The 19303-nt window shown below is 36.1% G+C and overlaps 2 protein-coding genes across 2 annotated transcripts in view; one reads left to right on the forward strand and one right to left on the reverse strand.

Moving 5' to 3' along the window:
- LOC108666598 (multivesicular body subunit 12B) overlaps positions 1-9038 on the forward strand; it is a gene marked incomplete in the record, with an annotated part of 10500 nt that extends 1462 nt beyond the window's left edge. The window contains 8 exon segments of the mRNA XM_047881906.1: positions 4909-5011; positions 5575-5767; positions 6083-6147; positions 6960-7117; positions 7879-8005; positions 8064-8130; positions 8650-8762; positions 8994-9038. Of these exon segments, the coding sequence (XP_047737862.1) occupies positions 4916-5011; positions 5575-5767; positions 6083-6147; positions 6960-7117; positions 7879-8005; positions 8064-8130; positions 8650-8762; positions 8994-9038 (864 nt within the window).
- A 3459-nt stretch (positions 9039-12497) lies between these two features.
- Positions 12498-19101, reverse strand: LOC108666602. Its single transcript, XM_047881907.1, has 6 exons — positions 18943-19101; positions 16656-16774; positions 15894-15994; positions 14229-14324; positions 14117-14141; positions 12498-12680 (listed from the first exon to the last, which is right to left on the reverse strand). The coding sequence occupies exons 1-6, from the start codon at positions 18992-18994 to the stop codon at positions 12498-12500; spliced, it is 576 nt and encodes a 191-aa protein (XP_047737863.1). The 5' UTR covers positions 18995-19101.
- Positions 19102-19303: the final 202 nt, after the last annotated feature.

Consider the following 19303-nt stretch of genomic DNA (forward strand, 5'->3'; position numbering starts at 1 on the left):
ACTATGAGTCGCCCGCCGAGATTCGAACCTCTGCCAAGACTGCAACCAAACGCTCGCGAGCAGGCGCCTTAGTCCACTCAGCTACGGAGACGGCAACTACATAGAGCTGCCGTGTTTGTTTTGTCTTGCGCGCGGTACTACCAGAATAAATCTTCGATTTTATGATCAACTTCTTGTGCGATTGAATGGTATAGACGTCGCTCGTTAACATTACTATTGACAAAAGAACAACAGTGAGTTGAAACAATTAACCGAATTGAGTTGGGCCAATTAACCGTAAGCAGTATAGATTCGTGGCATTCATGAGCGGCGGCTCCACACAACCACCGCCTACAACAGCATTCGGCGCACTGACCAGGCAACGCTTGCCGCACACATATAAGCGCGTCAAGCTCGAAAGGTTTTGAAACACCCAAGTATTTCAAAACGAGGGGCCTTTTTCTCTCAGTGTTGGAATCGATCAGTTGGCATCGGCCATATCGCTCGTAAAATGCGTGCATCCGTGTCGATCATTGATCGTAAAGTTTGGGCATCTATGTCAATCATTGAGCAACAGCTGCGTCGATCGCGCAAGTGCGTGCATCATTGTCGGGCATTGGCCGAATCAGTCGTAAAGCACGTGCCTCAGTATCGATCATCAGACAACGGTCAGATATGCACTTTGGTTTTTCTAGCAAACATTCTGGCAACTTTTTCCTGGCATGCTGGAGTACATCCCTAAATGGGCCTCCGGTGCTCACGCCGTACCTTTCAGATCGCGGCGACCGCGACGGGACGCCGATGTAAGGTCAAGATGGCTGATGAAGATCCTCAAAAGACGCCAATGTAAGGTCGAGGTGGCTGATAAAAATTTTCAAAAGACGCCAATATCTCGAGCTAAAAGGCCATACTCTACAGACTGGCTAGGTATTTTGATCTTTAATTAAAATTAGGATTTGTAATTGTAACATTGCCATGTGGCCCATGCCAAACTTTAAAATTGAGGTTGTATTCTGTCAAACCGCATAGTGACAAACCAGTAATTTTTTAGAATAAGTTTATTTTCTCATTTACTCTAGAGTCTAGATTTAAAACAATATTCTATTCATATTGCCAACTGGGGCTACTCGGGACGGTTTTGAGCATTTTTTGTTAATAACTTCTTACCATGAAACATTTCATAAACAAGTTTAGGCTTATTTTATAGCTCTTTGCGAGGGCTATTGAATGGCATCTTCAAAAAAATTCCATATGCTATTCGTAAGGTGCCAGAAGCAAAAAAAGAGTGTCCCTAGTAGCCCTGTCGAACGGGTCTACTCAGGACACTTGAAATAAAACTTAATTTTAAAATATTTGAAGCATGCAGAGTGTACTTTTCCATTACTAACAGTACTCTGAACTGAAGTCCTCCTCTTTCATTGTAGTTGATGTAGAGGTAGAATAAATGACATTTTATGTGATTTTTACTTGTTTTTCCTTTATTGATAGGATATTACCATAAACATTAATTACTGTCAACTGGGGTGACTTGCCCTGCGTTTTTGATTTTGTTTTGCAAACAAAAACGGGGACATAAACGCCAATGCCGGGGTCATAAACGCCAGAGTGACTTTGGCCATCGATTACGACCCCGCTTTTGTTTGCAAAACAAAATCAAAAACACAGCAGAAGTCACCCCAGTTGACGGTACCATATTATTGATGCCATATTACTGTATTATTGATGCAATATTACCGTATCCATGAACATGCCATTGCGCATTTACAACAACCTTGTCCACTGCAAGCTTCATATCAGCAGCCTTATAGCATTTTTTCTGTATCTGTATGCTTACAGGACAGCTTGTAATTTCACACCATTTTAATAGGGTTAAGTGAATTTACTATAAAATAAAATAGGTACTTAAAAATACTATTTTAAAAAACACGTTTTTCTTGTGGACTATAAAGTAGAAAATAAATTATGGCTTGCCCCAAAAAGCGTGGGTCGGGCAGATTTATGATTAAAGCAAAATACTTAACTGGAGCCTTTGCTAACTGAGGTTCTACTGTAAATGCACTTTTGGGGGTGTCCCGAATAGCCCCTGGGGGGTGTTCCAAGTAGCCCCGCCGTGCGGATATGACTGCCATTTTTTTTTGGAATGAGATAGGCAAAATCCGTCAATTACATTTTCAAGCCGACACCTGGGTGCAAATTTTATGCAAGTAAAATTTTGTAAAACTGTGAATATTTTTTTACTACAGACCTTAGCAGAAGTAACTTTTCAAAATATCGTTTTTCACCATTTTTTCAGGAGTTTTTCAAAGCTAGTGAATTTAGTATTTTTGAACTTTCTTTGTACTACATAGATAGGAAAATTGTTGACGTTTACGCTACTATATTTAGTTTTGCAATATTCCAATTAGTTTTGCTACTAAAACAGTTTTACGCCGTGTCAGAGGACTGTCCCAAGTTACCCCGCCCGTCCCGAGTAGCCCCAGTTGACGGTAATGATGCTGGTTTACTTATAGGACTTGAAATTGAACTTGAAGGCTGAAGCAAATGTGGGAAAATGTCTAATTTTAGGGCGTGATTAGAGGTTTCCCGCCATTTCCGGTACCATGAGATTTCTGCTAGATGAATTAGAGCTCCATTCAATTGTTAGCAAAAGTGCACAATCGGGCTGCAAGATTCCAAATTTATTAAAAATTTGTCATGTTGGTCATTGGAGCCATGATATTTCAGAAACAAGTATGAATATTCCAATCCTGATCTTGAAGGATAGTCTAAACTCAAAAGAAACTCTACTTTGCCACTACAGTATACTAACCGTAAAGGTAGGATTGGAATTTTCCCATATGTTTCTGAAATCTCACGGCTCCAACATGGCAGATTTGTTACACATGGGATGATGGGAATCTCACAGCCCAATTGTGCACTATTGTTAACCATTAGATAAGAGGTAATTCATCTGGCAGAAACCTCGCAGTTCCGGAAATGGTGGGAAAGCTTTAGTCATGGCGATTAAAGTAGATGTTTTCCATGCTTGCGCAAATGGTTATAAAAATGGACAAGCGGAGTAAATCAAGACCTGTCATCCCACATTTTGTAGAAATGTAGCAGCAAAACTCATCAAAATATTGCAAACTTGAAAATAGTGGAGTAAACATCAACATTTTTACTATGTAGCATAAAGCAAATTTAGAAATCATACATTTACTACCTTTAAAATATCCCTCAAATAAGTGTGAAAAGTGAGATTTTGGAAAATACCTCTGCTAAGGTCTGTAGCCAAAAAAATATTTGCCATTTTACTGACATAAAAGTTGCACATGGGTGTTGGCTTAAAAATGTGGTTGACAGAATTTGGTTATCTCTTCTAAAAAATGGCTGCCATTTCTGCAAGACGGGGTAATAAGGGAAACCCCTAAAAATGCATTTACGCTAGAACCTCAATTAGGCGTAAAAAATTTCACTTAACAAAAAATTAATGCATCATCAGCCATCATAAAAAGGAGCATTGAATGTCATAGATAGAATTGTGCATCAGGCAGCATAGAATGAAAAGTAATTACCTAAACTATGATATATTTCTTCAAAAAATATAATGGTTGTCACTAAAATCTTCCTTTCTGTTTCAGGTATGTTTATATTATCTTCTTTTGTTATAGTGAATTCAATTGACTCAATTAAAATGGTGTGAAATTACAAGCTGTTCTGCAAGCTTACTGATACCACACAGAAAAAATCAGCAGCTTACAGGCTGCTGAAATGAAGCTTGCAGGGGACCAGGTCGTTGCAAATGTTCAATGGCATGTTCATGGATAAGGTAATATATCAGAACAATGCGGTAATGTATGGATATGGTAATATATCAATAAAGGAAAAAGAAGTAAAAATCACAGAAATTGTCATTTATTCTACATCTACATCATCTACAAAGGGAGGAGGACTTCAGAGTCTGTTAGTAATGGATGAGTACACTTTGCATGCTTCAAACATTTTAAAATTGAGTCTTATTTCAAGTGTTCTGGATTACTCCATTCCCAGGGGTAATTAGGGATGTTTTTGTTATGGTTCTGGCACCACACAAATAGCACATTTTTTCAGAGATGTCATACAATAGCCCTTGCAAAGCCCTTTAAAATGAGTTGAAACTTGTCTATGAAATGTTTCATGGTAAAAAGTTATCAACAAAAAACACTCAAAACTGTCTTTTATTACCCCATTTATAAAACAGAATAGAAGTGTCGGCACTGAAGAAATAGGCCCATGGCCTGTTGCCGATTCTTGAACTTTTCGTGACTTGATTCACAAGGGATCCGGCCTTTGGAACCCGATCTTTCCATAGCTGACGATTGATTGAGATAGCTGCCGGACTTATTGCCTGGTCTGTAATTTGCTGGGCATTTTAAGACTGAACATATGCTCCTGCATAGCTTTGTCTAGTCTGTTCTTGAAGGCATTCATACTTGGAGCATCAATGATGTTTGATGGTATATATAATTATATAATTGTTTATCATTAGTGGCAGACTAGATATATTTATAATGCAGTTAATTATTAATTCCACAATCTAATTCAAAATATTATTCCATATCAATGTATGATGATGCTGGTGTCAATTATTCTTAGTTGGTCTGCTCATAGGACTAAAAAAGTTTGTCTAAAAAGGCTTAGCTTTGCCACTACATTCATCATTAACACGTTGAGTGTGACACTACCCATTGGTGAATCGTATCATCATACCACAGGGATGAAATATTCCCTAAATATAACATAGCCGCACTTAACATGTTAATAATGTTCCTTTCCATTTTGTTTCCTTCACAGATTTGCCTGATTTGTTTTTAAGGCATCACAGCATCACAATGCGGGAGCTGTACAATTTGTACCTTTCCATTTTGTTTCCTTCACAGATTTGCCTGATTTGTTTTTAAAGCATCACAGCATCACAATGCGGGAGCTGTACAATGCCTTGCCCGACGACCGTCCCATCACAACTCTGTGTGTGGTGGAGGACCTCAACAAATGTCCTGCTAATTTCACTGCAGTAAGAACATATTTTATAGATAAGAAAAATAATTTCGCATTTGACTTGATAGATTTTAGATTCTTATATATAAATATAGCTAATTTTTTATGGTTAGAAAATTTTTCGATCTATGCTCTTGGTCCTTGCCTAACTAAATAGTTTTATTAATGCAAAATGGGACATTATCACCATAGATTTTCAAAAACCAACTGTGTAACTATTTTCAATGTAATTTATAGTAAAAACTTGTCCAATATACCATATTTATAAGAAAGACATTGTGATATGTAGGAAAATATACTTTATTCATTTTTATATTTGAAAATTGGATATGTATGGAAAATTAAATGCCCCCATACATTTTTTACTTCTTAGTTTGAAGGTTCATGTTGGTGAACCTTAATTTTATAATGAAATTTTTGTTAATGAAGTGATTAGCTTAAATTTGACTCCATATGTTTAATTTTTTTAGTAATGCATATTTTTTTCCATCATATATTTCTGCAAAGAGGCATTAAAATTTTAACTGTATAATGCTAGTATTATTTAAATATAAAATTAAAATTTCTGTCATTGCGCAGGTTTCACGAACACATGACCAGGACATAGACGCTGATCTATACAAGGATGGTTTCTTCAAGCGTGTAACTCGCTACATCTGCCACAGCAAAGTAGCTGGCTACTTAGGTTACGTTGTTGAAGAGATTCAAGTAGTTCATGACAAGGAGTCCTGCCCATCAGGCTACACTCCTATTTCTACTACAATGGATACAAGTGAGAGGCTCTTGAATTAAAGTCAAATTGTAACTGTGTATGAAATTTTGGAACTAAAAATTATATCAATACTTAATTTTATCTCATTGTAAAAATTTTTTTATTTGTAGATTCAAATCATAATTTATATTACCTATTACTTCATTTTGTTTCAGGATAAAATAAATTTAATATCAAACCATGCTCTAATGAATAATGTATTTTTGAAAGCCTAATTATTTTCCTATGCTTTTGAAGAAAATCCTGAATTTAAAGCTTGATATAAATTAAATTGTATATATTTTACTCATCAAAAAAATCATTTTTTGTTTTCAGATCAAAAGGCATTCAAAAAGAAATTGATATGCTTCAAGGCTGTGCCAAAGAATGTTGCCAAACAGGTATAATAACTTTAAAAATATATTTTGATATAGTTTGTAAATCATTTATATACCTATACTGTATATTGTTTAATATAATTTGAAAAATATTAAGATTTAGGTTTAATTTTTAATTTAAAATCAGAAAATATTGAAACAGGTATAATAACTTCAAACTATATTCTATTCTTTTAAATGCCTTAGTGTTTCAAATGATAATATTCTACCTTGTCAATGCATTGAGAATTGGCAACAACGCAATATACTTGGCAATAAAATCAGCAACAATACAATAGTCCACTCCTTATTTCTCTATACTCGCACATCTCAAAAATCACCATCAGACAATATTATGGTGCAACTTGACATTGATTTCCTAGAATAACTTTACTCCCCTTCCAATTGTTCCATAGACAACATCTACTACTGTATTTTATTCTAACTTAATTCTATAAAAGCTGCTTTTGCTTGGTGGCATCATAATGATAACAGCAATAATGAAGCAGACAAGATTTATATTAAATTTATTGTTTTGGTGGACAAAAAAAAAAGAAATGTATGCTATGCATATATGTCACTTTGTATGCCCATGGCAATGATAAACTTATTTTTAGCGCATTTTCTCATTTATGGAAAAATGCACTGTTGTGCTCGCCATGTCCGTCCGTCTGTCTGTCTGTCCGTCCGTCTGTCTGTCCGTCCGTCTGTCTGTCCATCCGTGATTTTGCGTTTCCATTAGCGAGAAAATGCTCTCTCTGTCAGTCACTGCAGTGAGTACTGAGTTATATTTTTTATTATTATTTATGTTGTACATTAATGAGTTATTTTCTCAGGTGGTGACGGACATTATTGTGTTAAGCAGCAGCAAAATAGCCCCTGAAGGCTTCACGCTGGCAGGGGAGATGAACGGCCTGTGTCTCTGTTACAAGCGCACGACTGCTACTAGCCCTGGCTCTCCCCCCGGCAGCAGTGCTGCTAGTTTGCCCTACCAGTGAGTTATACCAGGCAGCTGTACCAGTGAGTTATACCAGGCAGCTGTACCAGTGAGTTATACCAGGCAGCTGTACCAGTGAGTTACACCAGTCAGACATACCAGGGAGTTACACCAGTCAGACATACCAGTGAGTTATACCAGTCAGCTATACCAGTGAGCTATACCAGTTAGCCATACCAGAAAGTTTTCTATTAATTCTTGATTTGCTGACACCGGACAAGAAATTTATTTGGAAGCAACACTGAGAGAAATGAGTATGACTTTAGTCAAATAGCGATGTACTTTTGCTCTTGTGTGGGTCATTTTGACCCAGTTTGGCCCAGCAAAAGGGCGTATCAGTGCTACGTCCGCTTTCAGCTTGTGCTGTGGATAAGAAAGCATGTCACTATTTGGACAATATGACCCATTTATTTCTGAGTTGGAATCATATTTTTATGTTGATTGCTTAGAACTATGGACATTACGACTCATTTATTTTCGTGAGTGATACATCATTTTTTCTGAATTATAAGCGTTTATTTGAGTGAACTAGAAATAATTTTGTTCTTCATTTACTTTCTTCTGAGTTACAAGCATTTTTTTTTGAGCAATTAGAAACATGGACAGTACTACGCTTCATTTATTTTTCTGAGTGAAATAATACGGAAATAATAGTGAAATATTTGTGAAATATTAGTGAAATGATAGTGAAAGAATAGTGAAATAATAGTAAAATAATAGTGAAATAATTTGTAACTCTATATAATTTGCATGTTCAGGGTTGGTCCCCATGGGGAGGCTAGTGACAGAAGACCGTCCCAGGGCAGCGGCAGGCTGTACCCTGGCGTGGAGCGACCCTCACGACCTGCACCAGCTCCTCCTGTAGGGGGAGGGGGCGCTGCCGCCCCTCTACACAACCCCTACACCTGTCTCTTATACACATCTAGATGTGTATAAGAGACAGCCTCTACACAACCCCTACTCCTCCGGGGGGGCGGCGGCGGCTGATACATATGAGGCTTCACATTCAGGTTATACCTGCATTCCTGCTTAACAATATTCAATATATAAAAACAATATTCACTAATTAAGGACAATTTCACAAAATATTCAATAACAATGTACAATATTCAACATGTTGCTGCTGATACAATAAAATATTGCAATTTAATTAAAAATGTTAGCTGAAAATAATAATTACAATCGGTAACTGGGAAATAAATGATAGATTTTCAATCGTGGAAGTTACGATAATCAATGAACTTACTTTAAAGTTACTAAGTATTTTCTACCTATTCAACTATAATACTGTACTGCCTTACTTTATAAATACCCATTTTTTTCAATTTAAATCTTTTTAATTTGATATTGTTTTGTGCAGCTTTATACCAAGTGCCGTTAATCCTGCCCATTTATTAACGTATAATACCAGGTATCTAGGCACTTACTACCTATTCGGCTAACATAGTTTAGTTCATTGCTTCAAATTAAACATATTTATATTTATTTACTTATTAAATACCGTATTAATTTCCTGTTGTATTGTGCAGCTTTATACCAAGTGCCGTTTGTTCTGAACAAGAAATATACAAACACACACGGAGCGGTGAGAGAACCTACACCATCTACACCATACAAGTCTGCACAGCTGGTGGAGAGTGAGGTGAGATGGTGCATGTGATGATGATAGTCAGTGATGATAGTCAGTCTTTTACTGTTTATAATATTCTAATATTATTACTAATGTATTTGTGATGTGTTATTATTCAATAATTTACTATTGCCATTATTATTAATATTATTACTAATGTATTTTTGATGTGTTATTATTAAGATCTGTTATCGTTGATAATATTATTATTATTAATATTAATATTAATGTATTTGTCGGCAGTATTACTACAGCTTCTCGCTGGAGCAAGACGTCCTACCCAACTGAGGGTTAAGCAATCAATATTAATAACCTAATTTTTGCTTCTAAATATCAAAGTTTCTCCTCCGTTTGAAAATAGACGCCGAGTTTAACTCTTATTATTTTATTGTAGGTTGCACGTGTAGATAAACTTATTTAGTTAACAACTCTAGCAACAATTGGAAGAAAAAGTCGTTTAAATAAAACGAGTCTCACCAGATTAAACTTTGCAGTTCATGTGGAACTGTTTAATTTTATGTCGTTTGACTCAATAAATTTTCACTTTAGTTATTTTCTTTCGAGTTTTATGAAAAATGTATTTTAAATAGTCAATGAATTGATAACATACGATATCAATTAGTTGTTCTCGTCAAGGATGTCTTACTTAATGTAGAATCTTGTCGGTTGATAGCGAATTTCTACGTTTTTTTGGAATGACACTTTTTTTTGTCTAATATACGGAATGATTTTAAAAAACTTGTATTTGTATTCTGTAAACTATTGTACACAATCTGTGGAGGGAACTCGCGTGTACGTGTGATTAAGTGCATTAATTCTACGTTAATCTGGTTGTATAAGTTAAGTTTATTAGTAATGGTTATTTAATTACTATTAATTTCTAATAATGATAATTTAAAATAACGAGAAGACACCAAACCTTCTCACGGAACCGAAATCAAATACCAGAAGGCAGTTCACTTTCGTTCACAAACATAGAAGGTTGAGAAAAGCAAAGTCCTCTGGAATAATGTCAAATATTTCCTTTTCGATACCTCAGAGTATATAACGCAAGCTCCTAAAAAAATGTGTAAACGTAATGATGGATTATTATTGTGTTTATCTTGACAATGGTATATATTTCCATGTCAATTAATATATCCAGTCATGATGGGCATAATAAGTGGTCATTTACACGTAGAATAATTCAAAGAAAATCATTATATATATTAATGTAAGTATTAACGTCACCCGATTTATTTCTTGAATCATTAATTCTCTAATAATTTCAAAGCAAAGAAAATTCCTAATAAATTCATCTATTCTTACCGGGAGCGTTTTCTTCAAAAATTTATGGAAAATTTTCGCGTAATTTTCCATGTTTTCAAATTTCTATTGAACTTTTCATGCAATGGGGAAAATGTTATGCTAGAATATTGTTTTTAGATCGTGATTATGGCCTCAGGCGGGAAATATTCTCTAGCCAGCGGCGTAACTGTTGTGAAATAATATTGTATAGACTATATATATTGCAATGAACTTTAGTCTAATTGTATTTAAGTAATGGTGTAAGTAGTTAACGTCAGCTTCCTATTCATTTATATATTGCATTTTCCAAATACTCAGTCTCCATGTGCTTGGGTTCTTGTATACACTCATGGAAATGTAAAGACTTTGTCCAAATAGCGATGCAATTTTAGCCCTTTTGTGTCATCCTGACCCAGTTTTAGTCCAGAAAAAATTAGATCAGTACTCACTGCAGTGAGTGACAGAGAGCGCATTTTCTCGTCCGTCCGTCCTTGAAGTCACGGACGGACGGACATGACGAGCACAATAGCGCCATTTTTGCGCATTTTTCATACATGAGAAAATGCGCTGAAAAAAAAGCTTATCAGTGTAACGTGCAGAAAGTTTTTTTTTTTTTTTGAAAATACGAATTAATTTTTCTAGCGTAAGTTGCGTTTTTTTGTTTATTGATTTTAAGTTTGATTATATTACTTGACCCAACAAGCAAAGTTTGAACTTTTAACTAAGCTATAATCGGTAACTAACTAGCTTGAAGTTATAGTTAGTTTCAGTGGATATTACTATAGTTAAACTAAAGTGAAACTAGTTTCTGAATCTAACAGTGCGTATTGATTAGTAATCTTTGACAGCAGCATAGTTACACTGAAACGAAACTTGCGTTTAAATGTAACATTGCAAATTTGTCTCGTTGTCAAATACCAAGTCATGATCAGTTCACAATTCAGTTTTGTTATTATTAATGTAAAATTCATGTTTATTTACATGCCCAATTCTGATATTAGCTGCACTGAAAGCCTTTATTGTGTTTCTATTGAATATTTAATTTCATTTTTCAAGTCATTTCAAGCTACTCACTTTTTACAAGTTATTACACATTAATCTGTTTACTCTTTCTTCTAAAGTTATTACAAGTTACTTTTATTATATTGCAAGTTACTCGTATTATTATGAATAATTGATCATCTCTGATACTCATTTAAATATGTGGCATTCAATTAATTATTACTTTAGTTACCCTCGGTTGTGCCAGGCTTTTCATGTGTCCGTGTCTCCTCACACTCAAAGAAATAAGTGATGAATAGCAGTATCCTAGTAGCGACACACTTACAGCGGTTATTTTGACCCAGTTTGGTCCACCTAAAAGCCGGAGCAGTGCTGCGTTTGGTGTCTGCTCATGCTGTGAGTTAGTACGTGTTTCACTATTTGTAGAATTTTACCCATTAATTTTTATAGTGGATGAAGTTGTCCCAAAAGCTTGTTGATTACATTTATTTTTCTTGTACCATTTGTGGTACAATGGTTCATCCATTGTTACTGTACCATTCGTGGTACATATTCGAGTCGTAAGAATATTATACGGAGCACGTGGAAAAAAAAATAAAAAAAAAAAAACAATAAATTTTGACCTGCCGTGGAGAACTTGACCTTCTAGAGAGAACACACCATCTGTGTGATGACCACACAACATCTGTGGCAACTTGAACCTTTCTATAAGTAATGATATCGCTCGATACCGCCTATTTAAAGCTTGTAATCAAGATCTTAATTGTATCTAACAAGTCTTAATTACTGATGCTAAAGCCTAGCGAGCGTCCTACCTATTTTAATTAAGCTTGTGTTAAAAATCGTGGTTATTTATTATTATTCTGGTTGTCACTAGAGAAAAAAAATCATAGGTTAAAAAAATCATAATTAACCCAAGCCTTGGGTTACTTGGCCTGGACAAGAAGTATTAATAACACATCATGTGCTACTTGCTGCATTTGTGTACAAAGTAATAATTTAAAAGAGAAATTATCATTATGTTGCCCAGCAGAGCCACTGTGGTAATGCAAATACAGCGAGTGTAAAACTGATTATTCTACACAATTCAAAATAATTTATTTGAAATTCACATCCAAATGGTTAAGTTTGATAAAATTGCAACATGAATGTGAAAATCATATTTAATATGTGATCAAGTGATATTTTCATTGGGAAAATGACATCTAATTATTTCATGTTCAATTTTGTTAAAAAAATCAAATTCTGGATAAATATATATTTTTACTTTGACTATTTCTACATTTGCCTTCAAAATCATGATATGTATTTAATTAAAAAATATTTGGTAACATGAAAATTCTTTATATTACCGGTAGTATGAGAGCACAAGGTAAAATTACAGGATTTTAATATCACAAGAATGGCGCTGCCAGAGGTACAAGGATAATAAGAGTGGCGCTGCCAGAGGTACGAGGATTAGGAGAGTGGCGCTGCCAGAGGTACGAGGATTAGGAGAATGGCGCTGCCAGAGGTACGAGGATTAGAAGAATGGCGCTGCCAGAGGTACAGTCGGGGGCTGGGCTTGCCATAGTCAGGATGCCCGGGTAACTGACGCGTTCTGGACACGTACACCCGCCACCCACTGCCCGTCGTCCAGTCCTGCCAGAGGTACGAGGATTAGAAATGGCTCTGCCAGAGGTACAGTGATTAGAAGATGGGCATTGCCCGAGGTACAATGATTAGAAGAATGGCACTGCCTGAGGTACGAGGATTAGAACGCACTGCCTGAGGTACGAGGATTAGAAGAATGGCACTGCCCGAGGTACGAGGATTAGAAGGAAGGCGCTGCCTGATGTACGAGGATTTGAAGAGTGGCACTGCCAGACGTACGAGGATTAGAAATAGCTCTGCCAGAGGTACAATGATTAGAAGGATGGCGCTGCCTAAGGTACGAGCATTAGAAGAATGGCGCTGCCTGAGGTACGAGCATTAGAAGAATGGCGCTGCCTGAGGTACGAGGATTAGAAGAATGGCGCTGCCTGAGGTACAATGATAAGAAGAATAGCACTGCCCGAGATACAATGATTAGAAGAATGGCACTGCCTGAGGTACGAGGATTAGAACGCACTGCCTGAGGTACGAGGATTAGAAGAATGGCACTGCCTGAGGTACGAGGGTTAGAAGAATGGCACTGCCTGAGGTACGAGGATTAGAAGAGTGGCACTGCCTGAGGTACGAGGATTAAAAGAGTGACACTGCCTGCGATACGAGAATTAGAAAAGTGGCACTGCCTAAGGTACGAGGATTAGAAGAAAGGCACTGCCTGAGGTACGAGGATTAGAAAAGTGGCACTGCCTGAGGTACGATTAGAAGAGTGACACTGCCTGAGGCACGAGGATTAGAATGGCACTGCCTGAGGTACGAGGATTAGAAATATGGCGCTGTCATAGGTGCAAGGGTTACTAGGATGAAGAATAATGAAGATTACCAGGGTGAATGGCTGAGGATTACCAGTGGGGTGTGGTGCTAATTACCAGCGAGATAGTACTGATTGTAGCTCAAGAAGAACATTGGCCGCAAATATAGCTTTGTGTGAGCACACGTCATACAACATAGAGCATTAAATTTAACAAGTAATTATTAAATTAAACTTAAACAACGGAGCAAGATACTAAATAGTCGCCTTAGCATAGTACTTCAAGTATTATATTGTGCCCAGGTAGTAACATGCTCGTCAATACTCACATTAGCGTTGTACTCGAAGTAGTATATTGTGCCCAGGAAAAAGTACACACCTTTCAATACTCACATTATTAGTGTTGTATTAGAAGTACGTACGTAGTGTATTGTGAACAGGGCTAAGTACACACTCTTCAATACTCACATTATTAGTATTGTACTCGAAGTAGTATATTGTGGCCAGAGCAAAGTATACACCTTTCAATACTCACATTATTAGTGTTGTACTTGAAGTACGTACGTAGTATATTGTGAACAGGGCTAAGTACACACTCTTCAATACTCACATTATTAGTGTTGTATTTGAAGTAGTATATTGTGCCCAGGGGCAAAAGTATACACCCTTCAATACTCACATTACTGTTGTACTTGAAGTAGTATATTATGAACATGGCAAAAGTATACACTCTTCAATACTCACATTATTAGCGTTGTACTTGAAGTACGTAGTTGTACTTGAAGTAGTATATCGTGCCCAGAGCAAAGTAAATGCCCATAAAGCCCTTGCCGACAAGGTAGCGCCAGAAATGAGCCCGCTGAGGTCCAAGCCTTGGGTTAATTGGCCTGGAAAAGAAGTATTAATAACACATCATGTGCTTAATTACTGATGCTAAAGCCTAGCAAGCGTCCTACCTATTTTAATTAAGCTTGTGTTAAAAATCGTGGTTATTTATTATTATTCTGGTTGTCACTAGAGAAAAAAAATCATAGGTTAAAAAAATCATAATTAACCCAAGCCTTGGGTTACTTGGCCTGGACAAGAAGTATTAATAACACATCATGTGCTACTTGCTGCATTTGTGTACAAAGTAATAATTTAAAAGAGAAATTATCATTATGTTGCCCAGCAGAGCCACTGTGGTAATGCAAATACAGCGAGTGTAAAACTGATTATTCTACACAATTCAAAATAATTTATTTGAAATTCACATCCAAATGGTTAAGTTTGATAAAATTGCAACATGAATGTGAAAATCATATTTTATATGTGATCAAGTGATATTTTCATTGGGAAAATGACATCTAATTATTTCATGTTCAATTTTGTTAAAAAAATCAAATTCTGGATAAATATATATTTTTACTTTGACTATTTCTACATTTGCCTTCAAAATCATGATATGTATTTAATTAAAAAATATTTGGTAACATGAAAATTCTTTATATTACCGGTAGTATGAGAGCACAAGGTAAAATTACAGGATTTTAATATCACAAGAATGGCGCTGCCAGAGGTACAAGGATAATAAGAGTGGCGCTGCCAGAGGTACGAGGATTAGGAGAGTGGCGCTGCCAGAGGTACGAGGATTAGGAGAATGGCGCTGCCAGAGGTACGAGGATTAGAAGAATGGCGCTGCCAGAGGTACAAGGATTAGGAGAATGGCGCTGCCAGAGGTACGAGGATTAGAAGAATGGCGCTGCCAGAGGTACGAGGATTAGGAGAATGGCGCTGCCAGAGGTACGAGGATTAGGAGAATGGCGCTGCCAGAGGTAAAAGGATAAGAAGAATGGCGCTGCCAGAGGTACAAGGATAAGAAGAATGGCGCTGCCAGAGGTACGAGGATTAGGAGAGTGCAAATATTAAAATATGCAATAATGTGTTTAAAGGTGATAAAGTTCAGCATGAACTCAACAGGGCTCATTTGCGGTTAATTCTTACTGAATAGTTTGTACACCAATGAAAACAGTGGGCACCCAAAGGTTTGATCATCAAAAAATTTAACCATGATTGTAATGGAAGAATTAAGTTATGATTGTTCCCAATAACCTTAAAAAATGACAGAAAAATATAGGGCAAGTGTCTCTTGCAATTACTCATATAATGAGACTATGTCTGAATTAAACAGGGACAAGTCACGTTCATTTAGAGATCTTCTTAATGAGAAAATAACGGCCATTGCATTATTTAGATTCTTGGTCTAACAAAAAATAAGACAATATTCTTATTTATAATATTGAAGAAAAGCAGTTCCCATGTCATCAGATAAGCTCCAAAAAAGGACTTCATGTAATAAAAGGTCTCTTAATTATACCTATGCTTTTTTAGGCTTTATCTACTATGTACAGGTACATAGAGCCTATTTGTTTGATTAATATGATTTTGTATGACATGATTATTGTTACATTACTAACTTGAAAACTTGATTCAAGGGCCACATGATTGCTCTTCTGATGGGGTTGTAGCGAGCTTCATAGTAGCCAGGTATTTCTATGGGTTCAGACTCAGCCAGAATCTGCATAAAAGCAATTATTAACAACAAAGTCGCAGGAGCGGTCAAAACTCACATTTTATAAACAGTGAAAATCTTCAACTTTTCAAAATGTTGCAGTCAAACACACTTTCACTATCCAAGTCTATCCTTGAGTCATAACTGACTAGCAGAAAAACTACATCAGTGTTACACAAATATGATGACCTAATAAATTATTTTGTGTAACTTTCAATGTCAACAACATTATTAGAATATATATCAACAAGTAAACATAACTAGAAGTAGGTGGTACTGTCATCAAAGTTTAAGCAGGTGTAAACTACATGCGAGATTCCTTTGAATATGCTTACCAAATTTACACAAAAATATTTGATTTTTCTCACTCCATATTTATTTCCTGCAATGGCAGCATATTATTGAAATTGACTAACTCAATTTTAAACCAAAGACAATTTTACTTTAAATATATTCAATCATTTTAGAAACAAATGTATAATATCTTGTCATTCATTTCCTGATGTGAAGCACTGACCTGATCTTGCAACCATTGCAATGGCAGCATATTATTGAAATTGACTAACTCAATTTTAAACCAAAGACAATTTTACTTTAAATATATTCACTCATTTTACAAACAAATATATAATATCTTGTCATTCATTTCCTGATGTGAAGCACTGACCTGATCTTGCAACCATTGCTTGCGGTATGCTCGGTCCTCGTCTGTCATGCCCACCACCAGGCGATAGCGTTCATTCCCCAGAGGTCCTTCAATGGGGAATGCTTCTACACCTCCAGTGGCTGTAAACATATAAAGTATAAAGTAATATCACCACAAGGCGATAGCGTTCATTCCCCAAAGGTCCTTCAATGGGGAACGCTTCTACACCTCCAGTGGCTGTAAACATATAAAGTATAAAGTAATATCACCACAAGGCAATAGCGTTCATTCCCCAAAGGTCCTTCAATGGGGAATGCTTCTACACCTCCAGTGGCTGTAAACATATAAAGTATAAAGTAATATCACCACAAGGCAATAACATTCATTTCCCAAAGGTCCTTCAATGGGGAATGCTTCTACACCTCCAGTGGCTGTAAACATAGTGGCAAACTAGTTTTTAGAAACAGTTCATTTTTAATTTCCTCATCTACTCAATATTTTAATCAATTTCTTATGTAAGATAATGCTGGTATCCAAGATATTTTATAATAAAAAGCTACTTACAAGTTACAGGACTCAACAATGAACTATAGGAAGGATAATAAATAATTTTTTCTTCAGACTTTCGCCACTATGGCTGTAAACATATTCCGTAAAATGGGGTTACTTTGACCAGCGGGGTAACTTTGACCACTTTTCGTTTTTTTTAACAAAAACCCCCAAAACTCAAAAACCATTTGACATAGAAAAATTTTGTCAACGGCCATCAAAGTCCTAATACTGAGGCTACGTAACACAATAGAAAGATTTAAAAAGTTTGCATATCTAATAGGTTAAAAAATTAATAATGTGATCCATGAAAAAAAGCTATTATTTAAAGCCTGTCGGAGTACCCTCTCCAATTTTTTTATTTTTTGGTAAAATAACTCCAGGTTCTAATGCATTGTAGTAGAACTCTTCTAGTTACATATGCAAATGACAAATTTTAGGAACATGTCATAGTTTGCAAATGGGGGCCACCCCCCAATGGGGGAACTTTGACCACCTAATGGCAGCCGTGACGAGGTAACATTGACCGGCTTGGAAATTAAGTTAAAATTACCATAGGTACCTATATAACATATTTTATGTTTTATACACCTATTAATGTTTTTTTCTTTATGTTTCAGACTCTTGATTCTTTATCTACACCCCAAAAAACATATAATTAAACAAAAAACACCCTTTTTTTGGATGCACTTAATCTAAAGTATTACCTAAAGAGTTGAAAATGAAACAAAATTAATATCTTAGTTTTTGTATTCAAAAATGAGTTTGCCATTCCGAGAAAGCTGTGCCCTTCGTATTTTAGGGATAGCTTGCGTTTGACTATGCGCAATATTTACGTATCACTATCAGAAGCGGTCAGACGTCAGTGTTCAGTGTTCACTGTTCAGGAGTAAAGAAGGCATGGTGCCTGGTGTGAAGAAATTAAACCATTAATGCATTATACGTGTGGTTTGTTGCATATTAACAATCCAATGTACAAAAACTTGAGGTTTTCTACTAATATTCTTATTAATGATGATTTTTTTTTGTTGTTAAGTGACCTGTGACCAAACTAGCTACTAAGAAACCTACCGACCAACGACTGGAAAACCTACTGACCAATGACTGGAAAACTTACCGACCAACGACTGGAAAACCTACCAACCAACGAGTGGCACGTGGATTTTCAATGACCAGATGAGCCCTGAGATACTATTACAATGACTCTTATGCCACAGTATGAAACCTGGATACTCCTTGACTAGTATCTTCAGAAGAAATTTAAAAAAAAATCATTTTGGCCTGCAATTTTGGCTTTTCACCCAGATAGGCCTTATCTAATTTTTTAGAAAATTCTGCCTAATAAGCAATATTTCACCTTAGAATTTGTTGGCATCAATCATTCAATGGCATTGCCATTGGCATGGCAAAGCACATAGATAGGCGGCATAGGCCTAGGTAGGTAGTACGAAACCAGATTTTTTAGATTCACTTCTTTATTGCTTTCCTCCTCTGCTCAAAATTTAATCTAATATCTAAAGTATGATAATGCTGGTATCCATGATAGTTTACTGGTCTACTTATAGGACTCAAAAACCAATTTGAGGACGAGTCTAAAAAAAGTCTCTGCTTTGACAGCATCATCATGTAACTTGTAACCTATAACCTACCCTACTGTCCTAACCTGAAATTGTTCGTAGCCTACCTACTTCTAATTACTTGAAATAATTTTTTCATCAATAACCAATTATAATACTCACAAAGTATGAAATGAACTTACGGGATGAAGGAATTTTTTCGACTTCAGTAGGTTTTATCTTCTCCACCGACATCTTTCATTAGCAAGCGCAATCCCCACCAGTCACCGCAAACACGAACCCTTCTGGTTCCTGCACCAGAGCCAGAGTGTCTGACAGTCTGAGGGAACGGTTCCGTAAATCTAGTGACTTTATCGTACAGAGGAAACAAGAAAAATCGAAAAGAGGTCCCCGGTTTTAGAAAATGATACTATTTAAAACTTTTAAATTATGTAAACACATATGTTATCGTTATTTCTGCATATCACACAATTAGCTGCGCTCATGTGGTAATTTAATTTTATTCAACCCTCTACCGCCGAACGTCACTCTCCGGGAACATAA

This window comes from Hyalella azteca, unplaced genomic scaffold, assembly GCF_000764305.2.
Source record: "Hyalella azteca isolate HAZT.00-mixed unplaced genomic scaffold, Hazt_2.0.2 contig9107, whole genome shotgun sequence".
Classification (NCBI taxonomy): domain Eukaryota; kingdom Metazoa; phylum Arthropoda; class Malacostraca; order Amphipoda; family Hyalellidae; genus Hyalella; species Hyalella azteca.

Excerpts from the sequence above, each read along its gene's own strand:
- LOC108666602 (XM_047881907.1), bottom strand. The coding sequence starts at position 18,994 with ATGTCGGTGGAGAAGATAAAACCTACTGAAGTCGAAAAAATTCCTTCA. Across the intron at positions 16,775-18,942 it reads CGAAAAAATTCCTTCATCCC|CCACTGGAGGTGTAGAAGCA; the intron begins GTAAGTTCATTT and ends ATATGTTTACAG. Across the intron at positions 14,142-14,228 it reads TACTTTGCTCTGGGCACGAT|ATACTACTTCAAGTACAACA; the intron begins ATACTACTTCAA and ends CATGTTCATAAT.